Raw genomic sequence first — 17,871 nt, 5'->3', positions numbered from 1 at the left:
ACCCTTTCCCTGCGCTGGGAGATCAGATGGATGTGCTATCTGGCTTCATGAGTCATCGAGAAGTCGTTTCTGTAAAACAGCTCTCTGGCAGAACGCTGCTGGCCCACATGGCGGAGAGATGTGGATGTGAATGTTTTCAAATAGCAGCCGACAAGATGAAATCACTGATTTGGGGATGAGGAACCCTTCTGGACTGTGACAGGCAGGGGAAAACAGAAGGCCTGCTGCCAGTTTCGCTGTGGCCAGGAGGCCATGAGTCATCACTGAGAGAAGAGGGAGGAGGAACACTCAGAGGAGACTGGCCTGACCTGGAGATCGGAGCTGCCACTGTATCTGCAGTGGGCACTCACACTCTCAGGTCTTATTGTTATTTCTTAATTAGTTTCAGAGGCACATGGTCACTAGCTCAGGTCAATAATCTGATTCCACATACGAGACCTAGGGGTGGGAGAGAGGTCCAGACTCCCCAGGTTTATGATCTGTTACCAGAGGAATGGAACTGCGATATATGCAGCACTTCATCTCCCTAGTCTCTTAGTTCACAGACCTGGTTTCTCCATCTCCTAGCAGGTCACATCACAAACTCAGAATCACAATTTTAATCAGACTTTACTGTGACCCTGCGAGGCTCCCTGACAAGAAAAATAACTGTTTCCTTTCTCTGGGTCCAGATTTTCCCCAATCTATGAAATGGGGAAAGGAGAAAAGGTAAGATATACTCAACTGAATGCAGAGTTCCAAAGAATAGAAAGGAGAGATAAGAAAGTCTTCCTCAGTGAACAATGCAAAGAAATATAGGAAAACAATAGAACAGGAAAGAATAGAGATCTCCTCAAGAAAATTAGAGATACCAAGGGAACATTTCATGCAAAGATGGGCACAGAAATGTTATGGACCTAACAGAAGCAGAAGATATTAGGAAGAAGTGGCAAGAATACACAGAAGAACTGTATAAGAGAGAACTCAATAACCCAAATAACTGTGAAGGTGGGATCACTCACCTAGAGCCAGACATCCTAGGGTGCAAAGTAGCGGGCGGTAGGAAGCATCACGACCAACAAAGCTAGTGGAGGTGATGGAATTCCAGCTGAGCTACTTCAAGTCCTAAAAGATGATGCTATGAAAGTCCTGCAATCAATATGCCAGCAAATTTGGAAAACTCAGCAGTGGCCACAGGACTGGAAAATGTCAGTGTTCACTACAATCCAGAAAGGCAATGCCAAAGAATGTTCAAACACAATTGCATTCATTTCACAAGCTAGCAAAGTAATGCTCAAAATTCTCCAAGCTAGGCTTCGACAGTACGTGAACCAAGTGAGAGCTTCCAGATGTTCAAGCTGGATTTAGAAAGGTAGAGGAACCGGAGATCAAATTGCCAACATCCACTGGATCATAGAAAAAGCAAGAGAGTTCCAGAAAACCTTCTACTTTATTGACTACACCAAAGCCTTTGACTGTGTGGATCACCACAAACTGTGGAAAATTCTGCAAGAGATGCGAATACCAGACCACCTTACCTGCCTCCTGAGAAATCTGCAGATCAAGAAGCAACAGTTAGAACTGGACATGGAACAACAGACTGGTTCCAAATTAGGAAAGGAGAACATCAAAGCTGTTTACTGTCACCCTGCTTATTTAACTTATACGCAGAGTACATCATGTGAAATGTTGGGCTGGATGAAGCACAAGCTGGACTCAAGATTGTCGGGAGAAATATCAATAACCTCAGATACACAGATGATACCACCCTTATGGCAGAAAGTGAAGAAGAACTAAAAAAAAAAAAAGTTGGCTTAAAACTCAACATTCAAAAAACTAAGATCATGGCATCTGGTCCTATCACTTCATGGCAAATAGATGGGCAAACAATGGAAACAGTGACAGACTTTATTTTTGGGGGCTCCAAAATCACTGCAGATGGCGACTGCAGCCATGAAATTAAAAGACGCCTACTCCTTGGAAGAAAAGTTATGACCAACCTAGACAGCATATTAAAAAGCAGAGACATTACTTTGCCAAGAAAGATCCATCTAGTCAAGGCTATGGTTTTTCCAGTAGTCATGCATGGATGTGAGAGTTGGACTATAAAGAAGGCTGAATGCCAAAGAATTGATGCTTTTGAACTGTGGTGTTGAAGACTTTTGAGAATCCCTTGGACTGCAAGGAGATCAAACCAATCAATCCTAAAGGAATTCAATCCTGAATATTCATTAGAAGGACTGATGCTGAAGCTGAAGCTCCAATACTTTGGCCACTTGATGGGAAGAACTGACTCATTAGAAAAGACCCTGATGCTGGGAAAGATTGAAGGCAGGAGAAGAAGGGGTCAACAGAGGAAGAGATAGTTGGATGGTGTCACCAACGCAGTGGACATGAATTTGAGCAAGCTCCAGAAGATGGTGAAGGACAAGGAAGCCTGGCATGCCACAGTCTGGGGTCGCAAAGAGTCGGACATAACTCAGCGACTGAACAACAACAAGAAGACACGGAAAATCAGCACTCGGGGTCACTGTTGACCCTCTGTTATAGTCTATGAACCATTATCATCCCTTCAGTTGTGTCTGACTCTTTGCAACCCTATGGACTGTGGCCCACCAGGCTTCTCTGTCCATGGGATTCTCCAGGCAAGAATACTAGAGTGGGTTGTCATGCCCTACTCCAGGGAATTGTCCCAATCTAGGAATCAAACCTGTGTCTCTTACATCTCCTGCATTACCAGGTGGGTTCTTAACCACTAGCGCCACCTAGGAAGCCCATCATTATAGTGAATGCAAAAAAAGCAGTCCTAACTCTAGAATTCTTAAATCAAGGTCCATGGGATTAGTAATATAAAAAACAAAATCTTTACATGTGGGGGCTTCTCTGGTGGTCCAGTGGTTACAAACCTGCCTTCCAATACAGGGGACGAGGGTCTGATCCTTGGTCAGGGAAGGAAGATTCCACATGTTGCAAAGCAACAAGGCCTGAGCACTGCAACCAGAGAGGCAATGCGGACCCCGAGTGCTGCAACTAAAACCCAAGGCCCAAGGCAGCCAAAAATAAACAAACAAAATAAATGTTTTAAAAAAAAAAACAAAAAACAAAACCTTACACGTGGCCATTCTGTACATTTTTCCCAGTGAAGACTCCATTGTTTCATCACATATTTCAATGAGTCCATGGCCCACGAGACTTGGAACCATTATATAACGCTACGTGAGCTGCAAGTCATGGTTTTTCAACGTTACATTCATCTCCTAATGCTGTAAATGTCCTGCTTTTTGTTGTTCCATAAAAGTCAAAGGCTTCATAGCTCACATATTTACATGTCTTTCTGTGATTGAAAGACAAAGGGCTGAGAGAGAAAAACTCACTTTGACTGCTCATCAAAAATTCAGCTTCGGCCAAATAATTTGTTCATGCCACAATCTCCAAACAGTTGCAGCTAAGGAGTCTCAGATAAATGTCAGCCACCCTTTTTGCCTCAGCTAGTGGCTGCTGACACTAAATAAGTAACTCATCATATTCAAACTGAACCCCAAATCTGCAGCAAGTTTTCCCTCAAGGAATCAAATGCTCTTCCCTCAAGGAATCAAATGCTCTTTCCTCATATTTAATTTCTGTCAGTAGGATAGATATGGATTAAATACCTTCCCTCCCCCCTTTTTTTTAACTGAAGGGCCAAACGCGACCCAGAATATTGAGCTACCTACCTGATGTCACACAGTAAATCACATAGGAAGGAGACAGAGGGAAGAGACCTCTTCCTTACACCCCTAGCCTGGTGGACACCTCCCCACCTCCACTGCGCTGGAGAATGTCTCTCCCGGCTTGACAGGTACCATCCCTGGGACCAGAAAGTTCTCGGGGGTCAAGCAGGGGGAACCTGTGCTGTGCCAGCTGCACACCCACTGCAGGATTTGAAGTCTGGAAGACGGGTGACAGACGAGCATTCCAGGACAGGCCAAGATACGACCCATCACCCCACCCCACCCTTCCTCAGGCATACTGGAATTCATTCATTGCCCCACCCAAGCAGAGCACAGAGAAGCAAAATGATAAGCCCAAACTGACTTCTTCTCATAGTTGTTAGTTGTATCTGTACACATAGCCCTTCCCTTGGTCAGGCTCCAAAGCGTGTACTAAACACCGATGTGCCCTGGCCTTGGCTTCTGCCTCTGGCAGAACTCAGCCCATCATGAAGCCCGTTACCACTATGGCTCTCCTGCTTCCACAGACCATCTGGTTCTAGCAGTAAGTGAAGAGCCCGCTCTTACAGGGGACCTAAACTAGCTTCCATCTAACCTCAGCAATCCTAGCTTGCCTCTGATTCCCAAAGCCCACGAACGCTCACTTCTCGGTCTTCTGTGATGGGTGGGAGGGTGCACAGGCCTCGAGTACCTGACTAGCACCGCCGCAGCCTGATGGAACATGTGGCCCTGCATTTCCCTGAGCTGTCACAGAGCCACTATCACAGAGTGCAGGGGCATGGCTGAGAGCATCTTCACCTTTCCCAGTCCTGCACTCAAGCGTGCCATGTTATCGCAGCAGAGGGGAGGAAGGAGGTGATTCTTCTAAAATATGTTATGCTGGGGCTTCCCTGCTGGTAGAGTGATTAGCGGTCTGCTTGCCAATGCAGGGGACACAATCCCTGGTCTGGGAAGACCCCACATGCATCGGGGCAACTGAACCCACGTGCCACAACTACTGAGACCTTGCTCTGGAGCCTGTGCTCCACAACAAGAGAAGCCCGCACATGGCAGCTAAAGGATGGTCCCTCACCACAGCTACAGACAAGCCCATGTGCAACGGTGGAGACCCGGCAGAGTCAAAAGTAAAGAAATCGATCTTCAAAAAAAAACTACATTAAATCCGAGGCATGTGATTAAGGCTTAACAACAGCATGATATAAACAAGCAAGATGGGCAGCTCACTGAGTTTACTGTATTCTTCCAGGAGAAAGCTCCACTTCCGGGCCTTGACATCTGCAACGGCAAGAGACAAACAGGCAAACGTGATACCCTGCCCTCCTGCAAGGCCACCACACTTACGAGTTCATCCCCTGGTTTCACAAAACCCCAGGAAGTTTGGGCGGTGGGCACCTTGTGCTGACCTTGTGCTGGGCAGCGGGGATAGAGAGACTGACACCACCTTTCATCGAGGCTTTGACAGAATTCAGGGAGGAAAGACAAGCAGCCGTGGAGATGGCACTGGGCTGCTAAGGGTGGGGACAAAGACAGTTACATGGACAGAGGACCAGGGATGGCCTAGCAGGTGAGAAATGCCCTGAATCTCCAAGGCTGGGATAATACTATAGCTTGTACTTATTCAGTGCTTACTTTAAGCCAAGAAACTTATATGACCATGTCCTTGGCTCCTCAGTGCGCTATAAGCTGGGCACCATTATTAGTAGCTTCGTTTTGTGCATGGAAAACAAGCTACGTGTGGTCGGAGTAGTCAAATCCCAGGTCTGCCACTTCCTGGCTGTGTGACTTTGGGCAAGTTACATAACTTCTCTGTGCCTCTGTTCCCACCATCTGCCAAAGGAGGATCCTAAAGCCCTGCTTCATAGGCTTCTTGTAAGGATTATGTAAAATTTAAATGTAAAATGCTTATAAAAGTGGTCTGGCAAACAATGCACTCAAAAAAAGGTAAACAATGATAACTTATTATTATGATGATGATGCCATCTTCTGATTAGTGGAGTATAGCATCATCTACACACGTTATTAACTAAGGAGGGTGAGCATTTCCCTACCCAGCACTGACTCGTTACGTCCGGTTTTCCTACCAATCTACCTTTTGAGAAAATCAAGTAAGCTGCAACTCAGTAAATGCTTTCTGGGTAGTACAAGAGGATTCTTCTCTGTCTGGTTACTGAGGAAGCAAGGTGGTTAGGGAAAAGGCATCACGGACACCAGGTCCACGTCAGGAGAGAAGCAAGGCGGCCCAGGTGTAATGTGACAGAAAGACCCAAAGCAGACAGCCCACTCCTGACGTGGAATACTGCAGGAGGCCCTTTCTGGCAACAGCTGGATCCTGACGGCAGCAGGGCAGCAAATGGAAAGGCCCGTGAGTAACTGCTATGGCGAAAAAATATCCACTCATGGTGTTTTAACATCTAGTGGGTCTGGGCAGGGTTTGGGCGTGAATATTTTTGCTGTTCTCATTCCTCCACAAACAGCAGATCATGTCAGGAGTGTGGTTTCAAAGGCCACACTTATCAGAAGTCACAGGTCATCGGTACTTGCCTTTTGAGGGCCGCCCCAAGCAGAGGTCGAAGACCTAAGGGGTCCAGGGGACGGGGGGACAACACTCTCTGGACTTGGGCTGGGCCCTGTGCATCACACCTAAACCCTACTCCCCAGCCGGGTCTCACCGGTCAAAACTCTATCCATCTAAAGGATAACAAGGCAGCAGCCAGCACCACCCTCTCCTGAAGGATCCCCAACTTCGAGGAAGGCTCGCTACGCAAGTCACTCCACAGAGGCTTCATCCACGATGCTGCCTGAGCATAATGTCTCAAAGGCAAGAGGTTTAAAGGTTTGCTTTCTACCTGCCTGTGTGTGCTGTGCTAAGTTGCTTCAGTCGTGTCCGACTCATTGCAACCCTATGAACCATAGCCCACAGGCTCTTCTGTCCATGGGGATTCTCCAGGCAAGAATACTGGAGTGAGCTGCCACTTCTTCCTCCAGGGGATCCTGCCGACTCAGAGTCTGAACCCGAGTCTCTTATGTCTTCTGCATTGACAGGTGTGTTCTTTACCATTAGCGCCACCTGGGAAGCCCTTCTAACCTGACTAAAAAAAAGCTAAAACCATTTCAAGAATGGGAATACAAAAGCTACACTGTTTTGCAAAGCAACAAGGCCCAAGCTAAGAATGAAACCCAGAAGTTCAGAATTCTGCTCCTTATTCTGATGTGGCAGCTTTTGAAGAACCTCACAAAAAAAAAAAAAAAAAAAATCAAGCAATACTGCTCTGCTTTGTCTGGTGGATTTCAAGCCTAGCTGATTATTAGCTGAAGATTTTTCCTTTTTAATGCCAATATCCACGGCCCCACCTCAAGCCAATTAAATCAGTAGCTCTTGGTGGGAACCCAGGCATCAACATTTACTCTGGGGGTTGGATCAGCCAATCTGTGATTTACCCACTGCTTTAGGTGGTTGGGAGGCGGGCTCAAGCCTGAAAACCACTGGCTTAGTCTATGCAAAGAGTTGGACACGACTGAGCGACTGAACTGAACTGAGTCTGCTGTTGCTGCTGCTGCTGCTGCTGCTAAGTTGCTTCAGTTGTGTCCGACTCTGTGTGACCCCACAGACGGCAGCCCACCAGGCTCAGCCATCCCTGGGATTCTCCAGCCAAGAACACTGGAGTAGGTTGCCATTTCCTTCTCCAATGCATGAAAGTGAAAGTGAAGTCACTCAGTCGTGTCCAACTCTTCACAACCCCATGGACTGGAGCCTACCAGGCTGGCAATTATTTTTATGGAAAACACCTATATTTCAAGCTCTCCTAAGAACAAGATAAAACTAAATGGGTTTAAGTGGTTACAGCAGGAACTTACTTGCTTCTACTAAGCAGACACTGCCCAGGTGACCAGGGAAGGAGTCTTCTCCTTGGGAGGCCTTTAAGGACAAAGCAGACCCTACTACGTGCTCAACTATCGGTAACAATTTAGGGAACACCTTTCCACAGGAAGAGGAGCAGGTTAGGAAGGCTTTGCCAAGAAAGTCACTTCTGAATATTTAAAGAGACAGGAACACCTTGCTCTGAGATCATGGGCCACCCTGCCTTCTGGGAATTAGGCCGAGGCCAACTACTTGCCATATTTTCTGGAATCCATCTGTTTAAACAGTGCAATCAGGTCTTCTGAATAGCTGATGTCTGCCTCGAAGCGGGCCCGGGAGATGAGCACGCACTGCCCTTTGACAAAGGCCAGGGAGGGAGCTGCAGGAAGGCCGGTCTTGGCTATAATGCCACTGCTGGTGGAGGGTGACTCCACGTGGCCCTCGGCTCCTTCCAAAGGCTGCAGGGTGATCCCTGGGAGGCGCTGGGCTGCTTTCACTGCAGAAGAAGAAAAGGACAGAGGTGATGACCTGGTAACGTTTAAGGCCCTGGCATGCTCAGGCAGATAGGGGAGGAGGCAGAAGCAGGGTGACAAGGAGGTTTGCTAGGCAGGCAGGAGACAAGAGGTGTAGTTAGATGGGGAAGGTGAGCAGGTGAGCTTTAACTGGAGGTTCAGAGAGTAATTGGTGGTTCAGACGGTTAAGCGTCTGTCTACAATGTGGGAGACCTGGGCTCAATCCCTGGGTCTGGAAGATCCCCTGGAGAAGGAAATGGCAATCCACTCCAGTACTATTGCCTGGAAAATCCCATGGACAGAGGAGCCTGGTAGGCTACAGTCCATGGGGTCGCAAAGAGTCGGACACAGCTGAGCGACTTGACTTTACTTCAGAGATCTCAGGATTACCTGAATATAACTCTTCTGTTCTTTAGGTTTTCCAATTTAAAACTTAGAATTCAGAAATGAACAGGGAGAAGCAGGGTCTCACCAGGATGAATAAACTTATTAGATAATTCCTGCAGCTATGTCAGAGAAGCCACTGAAGGAAATCAACACACCTGAAATCAGCCTCTTAACCCTGTTCCCAGGTCAGTGCTCTGTCCCTCACTGGGAGGACAAAGAAGGAGACACAGGACTGTCAGGCCACAAATGCAGTTTTAAACCTTATTTTCTCTATTACTGAGGCACTTTATAGATTAATAGATTTGATAACATAAAACTAAACAGTCAAAAAACACAAACTGAAATGAAAGGCAAAACTATTGAATAAAGATATCTGCAAGAAATATGAACAGAGCTCATACTTAAAAAAAATACTGAAACCACTAAGATACGTTAGGTAACCAACTCAAAAGGGGGGAAAAATGACCAATAGACATTTGAGAAACATGCAACTCTGCAAATAATCAGAGTAATAAAAAGCCAATTTTTACTTATTAAACTCGCAGAATTAGAAAAAATAGATATCTGAAAATCTTTTGGAAAACAATCTTGCAACACAGAGCAAGAGCTATAAAAAGTCATCATAATGATTCAACTTTTAGGAAATCTGTCTCAACTAACATAAATTGAAAACACAAAAATTTATAGACCAAGGTGTTCCTTACAGCTTTGATACTAGGGAAACTGGAAGCAAATTAATATTAAACCAAAAGAACATGATTTACCCAATTTATGACACATTCTTACAATGGAAGGTTATATAGCCTTCCATTAATTATTTAGTTAATCTTCCATATATAGCCATTAATTTTTTTTGGAAGAAATTTTGGAAAACACAAAGGTACAAAAAACAACATTAAATCATCTTTTGGAGGCCAAAGCGGTTCAATAACAGAGATGTACATTTTCATCATTTAGAATGAACTGTTTAACATGCACCATTAAAATAAAAATGCTTTAGAACTTCCCTGGTTGCACAGTGGATAAGAATCCGCCTGCCCATTTAGAGGACATGGGTTTGATCCCAGGTCCAGGAAGATCCCACATGCCTACGAGCAACTACGCCCGTGCGCCGTAACTACTAAGCCTGTTGCTGCTACCACTGAAGCTTGTATCCTAGAGCCTGTGCTCCACAACAAGAGAAGCCACAACAGTGAGAAACCTGGGTACTGCAACTAAGAGTAACTCCTGTTTGCTGCAACCGGAGAAAGCTCATGCATAACCACACAAAGCAAGGAAGACCCAGTGCAACCCAAAATAAATACATAAATAAAAAATTAATAAAAATGCTTTATGCAGGAACACTAAGTGAAAAAGTCAAGATACAAACTATATTAAATATATAAAACATTGTACATTTTAATGCACAGGCAAAAAGGCTGGAAGGAACAAAACTAAAATGCTAATAGTGAGTGGGGACAGATGGGGGGGCAGGTGAGGGGGCTGGTTTTTCTTCTTTTGCCCATTCATATACTTTCCACATGGCCTACAAAGAGTGTGTGGTAGGGTTCAAAGAGTGTGTGGTAGAGTTAAAAAGTCAAAGTTCAGAGGTGAACCCAAACAAATAACAGAAAGACTGACAGTCTTCATAAATTATACTAATGAAAAGTGTAATCTACTAAGATGACACAGCAAACATGAACCATCTGAAAATGAAGAGAGAAGGATAGAGGCACAAATTCATGATTGCTGCAAGGGTTTTCAAGATACACTTTGGTAGAAGCAGATTGTGTGTGCAAAACACTGACAAGGATACGGGGAGTGAAACAGTTCCTGTTCAGCAAAATTCATCTGAAAGCTACACTGAGAATTTTGTGCCCAACAAAGTTTAAAAAAAAAAAATATGTGGAGCATTACCAGAAATAATCATACTGCACAGAAAACCTAAATGAATTTGCAAAAGCAGATATCATGAGTCACCATGCATTATGGTCAGAGAGAGAACAGGAGTAAAAAGATGACAAATCAAACAAAACAGAGACTTTAAACAGTCTCTATAGGTTACTTTTTTATACACATATAAAAGTAGAAAAAAGAAAAAAACACAGGACATGAAAAAGATTTCCTAACTTTGGAAATCACTGGTTTAATATGTAACAATGCAACACCATGTATCAAGACCTGCAGTGTTAACTCAGAGCACTGTCTCTCCCCTTCCTAACACGCAATAAATGGATTAAAATAATGGTAAGGGCTTCCCTGGTGGCTCAGTGGTTTTGAATCTGCCTGCCAATGTAGGCGACCCCTGATCTGGGAAGATCCCACACGCTGCAGAGCAACTAAGCCCGTGCGCCTCAACTCCTGAGCCTGTGCTCTAGAGTCCGGGAGCCGCAAGTACAGAGTCCACATGCTACGACTACTGAAGGCCACTCACCCTAGAGCCTGTGCTCTGCAACAGGAGAAGCCACTGCCGTGAGAAGCCTGCACACCGCAACTAGAGAACACCCTAAGTAGCAACGAACACCCAGCATGGCCAAAAGTAAATAAATAGATAAAATAATAAAAGAAATAAAATAATGGTAGAAGTGAGCTCTCCCAAACCTAATGGTGTACATTTCAAGTGGAGGAGGCAAAAAAAACCCCAAAAAACAAAAAAAACACACACAACACAGGAAGTTCTGCAGGGGGGCTGTCTCATCACTTCCAGAAACTATACTAGTGATTCTAGAGAATTCTACTCCATGCCCCAAATCTGCAGAGGAGTAACCTCCCCATGGATCCTCAGCTTTCCCCTTTTTGAACTGGGTGGGGAGAAAGAGGGCACTGACACGGCCAGCGAGGAGGAGGAGCAGAACGGGGCTGACACTGACCAGGTGCAGGCTCCAGGCTTCAGAAGGCACCAAACCTTGGTGCGGGATAGTCAACAAGATCACAGAACACAGGAGTGGTGCACCTGGGAGCCCTGGCCACCAACAGATGTGGCACAGCCTGGCACCAGCCGGGGCAACAGCCCTTCTCTGCGCCCTGGGGTTTGTGTTGTTGCTGAACTGTTACTCTTCCTGGCAGCAGGGCCCGCACAGCTGCCTGGCATGGCTGGAGCCCACAGTCTGGTGGGAATAGGCCCTCTGAAGTCAGATGGGCTGGGTTTGAATTCCAGTTGCATAACCTATTGGTTGTGTGTGATCCTATGTTAGTTACAGAGCCTCTCTGGACCTCAGTTTTCCCATCTGTAAAATGCTTGTTATAAGGAATAAAGGAGTTAGCAAATATATAAGGGGCTTAGAACAGATAAGGGGCTTAGAACAGCCTTTGGAGAAGGCAATGGCACCCCACTCCAGCACTCTTGCCTGGAAAATCCCATGGGCAGAGGAGCCTGGTAGGCTGCAGTCCATGGGGTCACTAAGAGTCAGACATGACTGAGCGACTTCACTTTCACTTTTCACTTTCATGCATTGGAGAAGGAAATGGCAACCCACTCCAGTGTTCTTGCCTGGAGAATCCCAGGGACAGAGGAGGCTGGTGAGCTGCCGTCTATGGGGTCGCACAGAGTCGGACACGACTGAAGCAACTTAGCAGCAGAACAGCTTTGCATGTAGCAGGTTCTGATAAGTGCTAGCTTTTGTTAATATGATCAGTGAAGTCCTCCCAAGGACTTGCCTCACTAGGCTGGCCATGGTGAGAAGAGGAACATTGGGATGGCACCCCATAAGCCATGTGAACCACCAGCTAGACTACATCTGCTACTTCTAAGGAACTCCTCAAGAGCAGCTTCTCCCTGGAAGAAGGGGCACTACACACCTACTTACTTAGGGGACCATAGTCAGTCATGCTGAAGTTCCACGTCTTGGTGGCAGGATCTGAAATGAAACAGAAGTACCCGGTTTGCACACAATAAGGCCAAAGACTTGGCATGAGCAGTACCTGGACATTCAATAAAGGCTTGTTGAATGAGTGAATGAATGAATGCACACATGCATGCTAAGTTCAAGACAGGTGACTGAAAAGCCCCTGCTGAGGTACAAAATCCCGGGAGAGGACAGACAGCAAACATACCTGAGGAAGCCACTTTGGTTCTGCCCTTCCGGATTAACTAACCTGAGCCACTTCACCTGGCCGATCGCCTTTAAAACGGAAATAACATCTGCTTATCACATCAAAAAAAAAAAAATGCTGTTTGGCTTAAGTGCTACAATGCACACAAAGCACCTGGCAGCAGGGGAGGGCCTGTGAATAACTATGCATCCATTCTCCACAGGGCCACGAGGCAGCCCTCCAGGCGCGGCAGCTATTGGAAGGGATGCCTATTACAAAAGGAAACATGAACTAAAATAGAAAATTTTCTAACAACTGGATGGACAGAATGTGCCAATGCATCTTCTTCATATTTATGAGAAACTGTTAGAGACTCTAGAAGTAGGGGAAAAAAAAAAAAACATCTGAAAGAACCAGTTGGAAGACTCATTACCGTAACTTCTGCTGGGCAGACTCTTAAACACTGCGATGAGCGCCTCATTGTACCCAATCTTCACCTGGAATCGCTCTCCGTTCCGGATACACCTTCCCTGCTGGGAGCCTACCACTCTGTGCAGCGGGGTCCCTGCTTTCTGTTGCAGTCTTCCTTCTGTCCTGGGCATCACACTCCCCGAAATGTTCTGCCCAGAGGTGGAAGGTCTTGCCATCCTGGCCTCTAATTCAGGATCCCTAGGAGGCTGTCCAGAGGAAGAGGCTGCTGTCTCCTGGAAATTCTTCACTTTGGCCAAAGGCTCGTGAGTTGTGTTAGCGAAGGGTGTTGACTGGGTCTCGAGTGAAGCCTGAGGATGACCTTGACCTAACTCACAACCCCAAAGCTGTTGGCTGGGGACCCCTGGAGGACTGTTTGCCAGGGGCGGGGAGATCCCAGCGACAGTCACTTGATTTGGTGGGCGGTAGCTTGGGCAGGCTGTGGGCATCTCTTCTGGCCTCTGCCACATCCCCTTCGCCTGCTCGGAGGTGTTGGGTGGAAAACTGTGGGGATTTTGAGGTCTCTGGTCACCATGAGATGAACTGCTGGGATTTTGTTGTTTGAAAAAGATGCCATGGCTCCCTGACTTAGAAGGATCTCGGGGGAGGTTTTGGGATGGGCCCTGCTTGGACTGGGCAGGTTTCTGATGCTGTTCTGCTAATAGTTTCTCAGCTCTTCGGGCCAGAGCCTTCTGCCGATTTGCTTCAATTTTTTTCCTCTGCTCCTCTGTAAGAGGCAAGGACATTTTAATGGGGAGATGCTCATGCAGGAATGTCAGTCTGTAATCGGAAACTTGGCAAAAGCTGAGAAAGGAAAAACAACATGGAAATAGACATTAATTTTTAAATTTTTTTTTTGCTTACCTTGATTTCAACAAGCTTTTGTCCCAGGAAATGCACAAGGAGTATAAACAAAGTATATATTAAAATTTCTTTTAAAATTAAACATACACACACATATGACAAAAACCATGACCCTGATAAAAAAAGCAAATAGCAAGGTCAGTCAAATCCAAAGTTGAAAAGGTATTTCAACTGCAATATTTTTCTCCCTCTCATCCACCAGCCAAGATGAGTTAGTTATCAGATCCCAAGCAAGTTACGCAGTGCAACCTAAATCCATCAGATAAAGAGAAGGGAGTATTTCAAACTAGAAAGGATAATGGATTAGACTGACATAGACCAAAACAACTACATACCGTGACGTGACATTTATAAAATAGCCTCTTTCCAACCTGGAAGAAGGAAAAAAACATTAACATCACACAGACTGCACACTAAATTCACCCCTCAAATTGAATCCTTTTATTATTCCTAGCAAGGCAATCTGCAGGTGGTAAACCTACAACCAAGGAGCAACAAGTGACTCTTGGAAAAGTAAGGTGAAAACAGTAATACATGCTCATTGTACAAAGCCAGATGCTACATACAGGTGTAAAGAAAAGAGTACAATTAATCTGTAATCTCATCATCCATCCATAACCACTGTTCATAGGTGGTGGTTTAGTCATTAAACTGTATCCAAGTCTTGTGACCCCATGGATGACAGCCCACCAGGCTCCTCTGTCCATGGGATTTCCCAGGCAAGAATACTGGAGTGGGTTGCCATTTCCTTCTCCAGGGGATCTTCCCCACCCAGGGTTCAAACCTGTGGCTCTTGCATCTCCTGCTGTGGCAGGCAAGATTATTTACCAACAAGTCACCAGGAAAGCCAGCTAGTGTTCATAGAGTACAGTATAGCTAGTGTTCATAGAGTACAGTATAATTCTTTTTTTCTATCCATATCCTTAGATACAGGTCCTGTATTTTGGAGATAGATGAATTTACTACAAATTAGCAATGGCACCCCACTCCAGTACTCTTGCCTGGAAAGTCCCATGGACCGAGGAGCCTGGTGGGCTGCAATCCATGGGGTCACGAAGAGTCGGACATGACTGAGCGACTTCCCTTTCACTTTTTACTTTCGTGCATTGGAGAAGGAAATGGCAGCCCACTCCAGTGTTCTCGCCTGGAGAATCGCAGGGATGGCGGAGCCTGGTGGGCTGCCGTCTATGGGGTCGCACAGAGTCGGACACGACTGAAACAGCTTAGCAGCAGTAGCAGCAGCAGCATTTCTCTTGAGAACTATTGATTCTAGATGCTCTAAGGAAACGAGTCAAGCTAGGTATTTTTTGGAAGAAGAGAGTTGGGAAGAAGTAAAATAATGCCTTTGAAAAGCCACATAAGGGCCTAATTTAATACCACTTGACTATTCCCCTCACTCCACTCGTGGATCTCTTAGAACTACATTCTGTTAATTAGTATGTCAAGATTTTCAGCAGATGTTTGTGATGAGGTAATTAGGTTACATCCCACTGTCTGTGAGACAGCTAGGCCAGAGCATCTGGGTTTCGTGGATGGAAACAGCAGCGGCATGCAGAGGACGTGTTGTAGGAAATTGGTGTCATTGGAGGATTCATCAGCTGAGCCACCAGGGAGACCCTGGTTCTATTCCTGGGCCGGGAAGATCCCCTGGAGAAGGGATACATAACCCACTCCAGTATTCCTGGGCTTCCCTGGGGGCTCAGATGGTAAAGAATCCAACATCTGCAATGCAGGAGACTTGCGTTCAATCCCTGAGTTGGGAAGATCCCCTGGAAGAGTGGTAAAGAACCCACCTGCCAAAGCAAGAGCCCTAAGATATGCAGGTATTCTTGCCTGGAGAATCCCACGGACAGAGGAGCCTGGTGGGCTACAGCCCATGGGTTCACAAAGAGTAGGACACAACCGAAGCACAGCACAGCAGGATCTTTTACATACTGTATCCCAAGCCTGATTTTATCCCCCAATTAATTTACTTAGGTCCTTTTTCCAAGAGCTGAGCCACTTTTACAGCATTCTAGGCCCAGGCTCTTTACACTAACTTCTCTGGCTTGTTTCAGAATAGAGTCGGCTCTCAATGTGCCACGGAATGTTTACAGTGATGACAAGGGGGTAGGGGTGGGGTACTCTGAGAAGAGCCTGGGGTTAAAAAGGTTTCCTTCCTCCTGCGACTGTCTTTGACTAGAACCCCAAACATCTGTCCCCAGAGACCTCCCACTTCCCCCAACCGCCAACATAAGGAAGGGGTTAGAGAAAGGCTTTGTTCCCGGGGCTCCGCTCAAGTTCTCTGGTTCCCTGGGCAAAACACTCCTGCCTAAACTTTCCATCCAGGGCTTTGCCGCGAACCCAAATTCTACAGGCCCAAGGCCTGGTGCGCAGCCTCCACTAGCCAGGGGAGACGAGGCCGTCGGATGAGGTCCCATTGATCAGCCCCAAACCGTAAAGCCACCCCACTACACGGAAGCCCCTCTTCTTTTTGCTAGGACCTGGGTTCCACCCTATTTTGGGGGCGCGCATCTCCCCCCAGACTTGGCGGGACGGAAGCACCATTCCCACCCCTATCATCTCCATTTGGATTCACCCTTTCCGTTGGCCACTCCCTGCTCCAGGCTGGTATTTGGTCTCGTCCTTCTCCGCCGCCTTCCTCCCAGTTTACCTTCTCGGCTGGTGAGACCTAGACCGCGAGCTTCATTCTCGCCAGACCCCGAACCCAGGCGCGTCTCCAGAGCCTTCCTGAGCCAAGTTGCTCTTCCGGTGACCGGTTAGGCGCAGGTACTCGAGTGCTCGCCAGTTGGCTCGCCTTATTTCAGTTCCCTGGCCTGAGAGGTAGTGTTGGTGGCAGGGTCGGTCATCGAGGAACTACATTTCCCAGTGGGCAAAGCGGTCCGAGTTTCCCTTTAAAAAGTGAGAGTTCAGGAGGCGGGAGGCCGGAGCGGTGCTGCAGAGCCTTCTGGGATTTGTAGTTTGAGGTAGGAACCTGGTGAGAATTAGGAGAGACGCAACGTCATGGGCGGGGTGGAAATAGTCCACCCTGGGAATTGTAGTCCTCCATTTCCTGATGATGAAGCCGAAGCTCTAATCCTTTGGCCACCTGATGGGAAGAGCCGACTCATTAGAAAAGACCCTGATGCTGGGAAAGATTGAAGGCAGGAGGAGAAGGAGACGACAAGGACGAGATGGTTGGATGGCATCACCGACTGGATGGACAGGAGTTTGAGCAAGCTCTGGGAGACGGTGAAGGACAGGGAAGCCTGGCATGCTTCAGTCCATGGGGTCCCAGAGAGTTGGACCCGACTGGGCGACTGAAAAACAATTCCCTGAAAGGTTTCACCAAACTCCGGATCATTAAACCAGAGTTGTTGAGGTTTCCAAAACTGAAGTCTTGCTGTGAAGAACTGTCAGAGTTGTGGGGTTTTTGTTTTTGTTTTTCCATGCTCTTCCTTATTTTTAGTAGCACCCAGGAAGGAAGCAGCATGAGCTGTGCAAAGTATACAACATCATCATAACACAAGAATTTCATTTGACAAGTCAAAGATCCTGAATCTGTGGCTAATCTCATAGTACTATGGAGAGATGGGCAGTCGGATTTGGTAGTCCTGGAGGACCGGTTCCTGATATTGATAACTTTGCAATTTAAGCATCACCTGCTGTTCCAACGCCCACCTGACCTTCTTGAACCAAAAGAGAATTAGCATTGTCATCACTGTCATTGTCATAATCATCCTTTTCATCTTCAGTCGTTGTGTTGAGCATTTATTCTGAACTATCTCATTTAATCCTCACTACAATGTTAAGGAACACACGGTATTTATATCCCCCTTTTACAGATAGGAAAATGAACGGCTACTGGATAACTTTTTCAAAGCCTTATTAGCCTATTTGTGGTTCTGACTCTGGAGCCCACTTGAGAGAAAATTAGTAACCTGACACTCTCAGAGTCAGTTTACCCCATTTCTGAGCACCAGTGTGAGCCCTGTTTCCATTCCATAATCAACTCCACTGTTAAATATTGTTGGTAAGTACAATATTCCCCTATCATCAATATTGCTCTTCTGTTTCCAAACATGGCACATGTAAAAACAAA

The 17,871-nt window shown here is 46.4% G+C and overlaps 1 protein-coding gene across 4 annotated transcripts in view; it reads right to left on the bottom strand.

Annotated features, from left to right (window-relative positions):
* The window catches only part of SMARCAL1 (SWI/SNF related, matrix associated, actin dependent regulator of chromatin, subfamily a like 1), a 53,822-nt gene extending 37,131 nt beyond the window's left edge, over nucleotides 1-16,691 (bottom strand). The window contains exons 1-6 of one of the 4 annotated variants that reach the window (XM_027567076.1): nucleotides 16,369-16,691; nucleotides 14,126-14,161; nucleotides 12,892-13,730; nucleotides 12,233-12,283; nucleotides 7,805-8,044; nucleotides 4,914-4,964 (exon numbers count right to left, since the gene is read on the bottom strand). In XM_027567076.1, coding sequence (XP_027422877.1) covers nucleotides 4,914-4,964; nucleotides 7,805-8,044; nucleotides 12,233-12,283; nucleotides 12,892-13,672 — 1,123 coding nt within the window. In that variant the 5' untranslated portion in view covers nucleotides 13,673-13,730; nucleotides 14,126-14,161; nucleotides 16,369-16,691. The remainder of the gene's footprint in view (nucleotides 1-4,913; nucleotides 4,965-7,804; nucleotides 8,045-12,232; nucleotides 12,284-12,891; nucleotides 13,731-14,125; nucleotides 14,162-16,368) is intronic. The other 3 variants (XM_027567067.1, XM_027567086.1, XM_027567096.1) reach the window with 3 other exon arrangements.
* Nucleotides 16,692-17,871: the final 1,180 nt, after the last annotated feature.

Source organism: Bos indicus x Bos taurus, chromosome 2 (assembly GCF_003369695.1).
Source record: "Bos indicus x Bos taurus breed Angus x Brahman F1 hybrid chromosome 2, Bos_hybrid_MaternalHap_v2.0, whole genome shotgun sequence".
Classification (NCBI taxonomy): Eukaryota; Metazoa; Chordata; class Mammalia; order Artiodactyla; family Bovidae; genus Bos; species Bos indicus x Bos taurus.
The sequence above is the reverse complement of the archived record's forward strand: the minus strand, read 5'-3'. Positions and strand labels throughout refer to the sequence as shown.